General features: G+C 44.3%; 1 protein-coding gene across 2 annotated transcripts in view; it reads left to right on the forward strand.

The window, feature by feature from the left end:
• The window catches only part of PARG (poly(ADP-ribose) glycohydrolase), a 174,689-nt gene that overhangs the window by 102,576 nt on the left and 66,113 nt on the right, over positions 1–6,000 (forward strand). For both annotated transcript variants that reach the window (XM_088463078.1, XM_088463079.1), the window contains one exon: positions 5,680–5,840. In XM_088463078.1, the coding sequence (XP_088319204.1) occupies positions 5,680–5,840 (161 nt within the window). The remainder of the gene's footprint in view (positions 1–5,679; positions 5,841–6,000) is intronic.

Consider the following 6,000-nt stretch of genomic DNA (forward strand, 5'->3'; position numbering starts at 1 on the left):
TGTTCATGATTCATCTAACTGTATTACAGAAAAGCATACAGTTTATAGGCGTATCTACAAAGCGGTTTCATCTCTGTGACATGCAGATTTAAAGGAAAATACAGGCGTTCATTGTTCTACAAGGTTAGTAGTGGCAGTACATAAGTTTCTCCTTGTTTCTCATTATCCCGTATCTTAGAATACATACATGGGAGCCAAGGCTACATTGTCTACTCATAACGTTATCTGCATGTTTATACATTCCAAGGTTCTTCGGCTCATAGCTCAGCAGAAATTAGTCTCTGTGCAATATTACATTTAAAGCTATGAATATTTAAAGGCGCACACCATCTTGTGACAAGATGGAGTCTTAATGTGGATAGCTTAATAACAGATTTATCAGCAGTAAACTAGGATTATTACTTTACTAACCTGGTGATATATGTTGGTCTTATAACATTATGTTTTTGTAAGCTTCTTTACTGCACTATTTCTGAGGAATTTAGGCAGTAACACACATTGGCCCTCATTCAGAGCCGCTCGTTAGCGGCAGTACGCTCGTTCCGAGCGATGTTTGCACATCTGCGCATGCGTACGGTTTTTAGTACGCATGCGCGAACCAGTCAGTGCGGCCGAAAATCGTTGGTACGCAATATAGCGAGGGCCTGCTATTTTGAGTGACAGAATGAGGCGTATGTGGGTGGTAACAGGGGAAGGTGCTTGAAAATGGGGAGTGGAGATCCGAACGCAGGCGTGCTTAAAGGTCAAAACGGGCGTTTTATGGGTGTGCATATTTAAAACAGCAGCGTCATTGACCACGTCACTGGGTTATTTTATAGCCAGAACTGCTCGCAAATTTGTGGTAGCAAACACCAACCACAAGAATAGCGAGCAGTTCATACGCTGGTCGATGTACTCGATTAATCTAATAAATAGCGGACATGACGTAGGATGCGAGCGGCCAGGGGGCGTTTTTAACAAATAAACGAGCGTATGTTTTGCTCGCTCGTTCAGACTTAGAGGTGTGAACAGACTGCAATGTGCGTACGGATCATTTGAATAGCCACCCCTTGTTTTTAAACGAGCGACCACAAATAGCGAACGGCTCTGAATGAGGGCCATTGTTTTGTAATGAAGATTCTTTGTGTGCCTTTGTTTTGTTTTTTTCGCAAGTGAATGTGGACTTCAGGGAGTTTTGTTATTTTGCATTTAGACTCTTTTCAGTAGCAGGGCTTGGTATTCTGGGTAAAAAAAAAAAAAAACCCTTTCTTTGGTTTTATTTCAATGCAAACAGTGCTACACTTTTTACAGAGGAATTTAGCCATCGTTTATACTTGTACAAAATGTGATAAAAAGCTACCAAAAGGTTGTACGGAACCAGAGTCACTCTGTGCTGGTTGTTCACAGGGAGATTCATTACCAGGCATTTCGGCTGAACACTTGGTGATGCCTGATTTGGCTAGGTCTATGGCTGAGGCCATAGTTGAATTACATCACTCTCAGGCAAATTATATGGTACCCTGTGCTCAAATTCCTAGTTTGTCTGATCCCTTTATATAGCCCAGATGAGCCCAGAATATGGGACAACTTCTCGCTGAGATGGCAACGTCCCTAAATAAAATGGTGACTTCAGCAGGGGCCACAGCCACTAAGAGACGTTCAGGTCAGTCCTCACTGGGATGAGGCTTCAGCCTCCTCTTCCCAGGAAGAAGGGGATTCCTTGTCCATCCTCTTCAAAATCAATTGTTTCATCGATGGGTAAAGTCAAATTCTCGATTAAACAGACATATATTTTTTTTATTTCCCAGTGTAATCTGAACATCTATTTTTTTTCTTGCCAAGGATTTGAGATCGGTTTGAGAGTACTCGCAGGTCCTATTTTCGCATTAGATCTTCACTATAGCTGAATTGGCTCCAGTTTTCAAATTAATGAAAAATTATAAAATTCTATTATTTTCTTCATTTGAAGTACCTTACTAGTCTAGGGCTGCTTTACTTAACAGAATCGCAGGGCCGACATCAGGGGGGGACTGCCGGGACTGGAGTCCTGGGCCCGGACACTCGGGGGAGGCCCGCTCCTGTACTGTAAAAGTGTGTGCTGGCCGCCCTCCTGCTATGCCTACTTACAGGACTGCCATCAAGGGGGACTGCCGGGCCTCCTGTACAGGGCCCGGAGAGAGAGGGGCCCCGGGTGGCAGCGGTGAGGAAGAGCATCACTGCTGCGGCATTTGAATTACTATGGAGCCGGCCACGAGCCAATTACAGCTCGCGGCCAGCTCAATAGTATTCAGCTTGCCGCGAGCCAATCAGAAGCGGCTGCTCCTGATTGGCTGCCGTTACGCGAGCTGTGATTGGCTCGTGCCTGGCTCCATAGTTCTAATGCCGCCCAGTGCATTACTCGCTGCTGCCATCCTGGCCCCTTTCTCAGGTACTTGTATGTTTGTGTTGACCCTGTCTTGTGCCCCCACTCGAGTCCAGCCAGCCTTCCCTAAGCCCTCCCCTTCCCAGCCATCCTTCCTTCCCTGCCCACCCCCCAGTCCAGCCAGCCTTCCTTCCTGCCAACCCCCCCCCCAGTGTAGCCAGCCTCCCTTTCCTGCCCACCCCCCAGTGCAGCCAGCCTTCCTTCCCTGCCCCCAGTCCAGCCAGCATTCCTTCCCTGTCTACCCTCCCCATTCCAGTCAGCATTCCTTCCCTGCTTACCCCCCCAGTCCAGCAAGCCATCCTTCCCTGAAAATACAAAGAAAAAGATAGCGCTATATAAAATGTTTGTATAGCCATTTAGATCACTTCCCGTCCAATCTAGGAGATTTAAGCGCAGAACAGGGTAAACGTTTCCACCAGGATATTCATGTAATGGAAGAAAGATATCAAGGAAGGTTGGATCGTCACATGATGGCCGATTACTGTTGGAGTCTGCAGAGGGACTGCCCTCAACAAGAATACAAAAGAAAATCCTACTAAAATGGTTATGTAATTATCCTGTGTCTATTTTTTTATATTTTACGAATCAAATTTAATCAGAATAAAAAAATCTTTTTAACTATTTTTAACATTGTTTCATTTTTTTTTTTTTTCATAAATATTAGACATATGCATATCTCAAAAACTAGAGCCAATTGAAAAATAAGCATGCCATATTCATGATCAGAAGCACAAAATTAATCAAAATTGTCTCTTAAATCCCTGGCAACAGATTGACTTCCCTAGTATTGTGGCTGCAGGATGCAAATCTGAACAGTGGTTGCCAGTTGTTAATAATAAATTGGATCATTGTCATCACAGATGCCAGCCTCAAGGTGCCCACCACATAGCTATCTGCACACGATCAGCCAATGTGTACGATATCCCTTGAAACTCTCCCCAGCAGCTCTGCACACGATTTGGTGTCCAATCTTCATACGATCTTCTCCTGCATCCAGACTTTTTACATTGCATCGCCTCCTAGATTGTCAGATCTGCCCTACTGCACGGCAGATCTTACGAAGCGATGTGTGACCAGCGGGGACGCACATCGTAATCATGAGTGGGGGGACTCAAGATTTACTCAGGATTTTGCCATATTTTACATGATCTGTCAATTCAATGTGTCGGAATCGGCCAGATCGGGTTAAAATATTGGTATGTGTGTGGCCAGCATAACGGGCTGGGGGGGGCGGTGGTTCTAGACATGCACCTACAGGGTCTTTGGTCTGTTCAGGAAGCTTCTCTTTCCATCAACATACTGGAATTAAGGACAATTCCTTATGCATTGGTTCAGGCTTAATCACATCTAAGGAGCCTACCAGCGCGAATCCAAGCAGGCAATGCCGCGGCAGTTGCTTATATAATCAAGCAGGGTGACACACGCAACTGGCGAGCAATGAGGGAGGTTTCTCACATCCTTCATTGGGCAGAAAGTTGGATTCCAGCTATTTTGGCAGTTTACATTCCAGGGGTGGACAACTGGGAGACAGGCTTCTTAAGTCGCCACAGTGTGCATCCAGGGGAATGGGAATTACACCAGGAGGTGTTTGCGGAAATAGTTTCAGATGGGGATCTCCAGACAGATCTAATGGCTTCCCGTCTTAACAGGAAACTGCCAAGGTACGGATCTCGGTCCCGGGATCCTCTGGCATTTCTGGTGTATGAGACAGCACCTTCAGTGTTCTGGCTGGGAGACATATTTCCTTCTCTGGTAATGTTACCAAGGGTAATTCAGCGGTTTCTATCAATGGCATGGCCAGTCATTCTGGTGGCTCCAGACAATGTTACGCAGTTCTTCGGAACATGTTTGCAGAAGTTCTGTGTCGTCAGCCCTGCGTCCAGATCTGTTACTTCAGGGTCCATGCCATCACCCCGATTTGTCTCGCTTGGCTTTGACGACATGGTTCTTAAATCCAACTTCTTGCGGGCCAAAGGGTTTTCAGAATTTGTTGTGAAAACCATGATACAGGCTCGCAAACCAGTCACTTCCCAGACTTATCGGATATGGAAGATATATATTTCTTGTTGGTGTGTATGACGGAATGGGTATGAAATACCGCCGGCCGATTCCCGTCAGCGGCAGGCCGACAAGAGCAGAGTTAGAAGCAGCGGAAGCCCGACAGCGCTGGAAATCTCGAACGTGGATAGGTAAGTATGTACTACCCTAACCCCCCTAACTCTAACCCTAACCCTCCTCCTGTAGAATTGCGATACTTCACTTTGAAGGTTGTTTGTATTTTGGCCATTGCCTCGGCCAGAAGAGTATCTGAGTTATTGCTTCCATACCTTTGGAGCGAGGGACGCCAGTGTTGGGTGAAAAATTCCTTGGAGTCCATCTGGGAGATGCCAGTATCCCTGCCAGTTTAGTTTCATACTAGTTACCTGTTGGATTTCTGTTTTTTCTTAGTTCTTCCGTGGGTCCTTCTCTGGCTTTGTTAAACATAGACTGAGGTTCTAGTGGAAGGGGAGGGGTTATATAGGGGGTGGGAGCCTGTCTTAATTAGTTAGTGCCCCATTCCACAGCTCACTATGCATAACCCAGAGGTAATGGCATCCCCCAGATGGACTCCAAGGAAGAGATTTTACGGTGAGTAAAAGTCATATTACTGTACTGCGCCATGATTCAAGAAAGTTTTGGAACCATTGGCCCTCATGATAACAAGTATAACTCTTGAAAAGTCTATGATAATAACATACAGAGATTTCAGTAGAACTTTTGGCCAACAGGTGACGATTATTTTTTTGGGCCCTTAGAACCATGTTTAGTGATGGAAATTACATAAGGGCAATATAAATACAGACAGAAAAAGTATGTTTCTGTAATTTTATTAATTGTAACATAAGTATCTTCTAAAGTGGTGTAATTATTTTAATATTTTCTAAATAGTAATCATGATAATGTATGCTGGGTTCGTATATGCCTGTATAACGCATACCAATATATTTATGTATAATGTACCGAACTTTTGCACAGATTTTGATTGTCCACTGTGATCTATAACTCCAAGGTCCTTTTTATTATTTTTATTGATTACAAATCTGCAATCTGTCAAAGAAAACCCGTTTAACCAATCATCGAGGATAAATGGCTTTCCACTTTAATGGGACTGTTGATTTAAGGTTCAGCTAAAAGTATCAAATTACTCTTACTATTATTTGGTCAATTCAATCCCCTGTTCATGTTTTCCAAATTGCTAAATTTAATTATCACTGACCATTTTTTTTTCTATATTGCAGCCCATTCCATTGCTAAAGAAAGGAATGAATCATTCAATCACCATGTCACAGGAGCAGATATCTTGTCTTCTGGCTAATGCTTTCTTCTGCACGTTCCCACGGCGGAATGCCAGGAAAACAAAGTCTGAGTATTCTACCTACCCGGAAATAAACTTCAACAGGTAACTGTTACACATCAGGTGCTGGCCTTAGGCGGCCCATACAAGGTGCGATTTTCATATGATGTGATATCGTATGCAATCGCCCTTGAAATCTCTCCGGCAGCTGAAGTGAATGATGTGCAGCAAAAGCTGCACAATGTTCACCCAATCGATCGTACAA

The sequence above is a fragment of the Taudactylus pleione genome, unplaced genomic scaffold (assembly GCF_031769625.1).
Source record: "Taudactylus pleione unplaced genomic scaffold, aTauple2 ptg001314l, whole genome shotgun sequence".
Taxonomy (NCBI): Eukaryota; Metazoa; Chordata; class Amphibia; order Anura; family Myobatrachidae; genus Taudactylus; species Taudactylus pleione.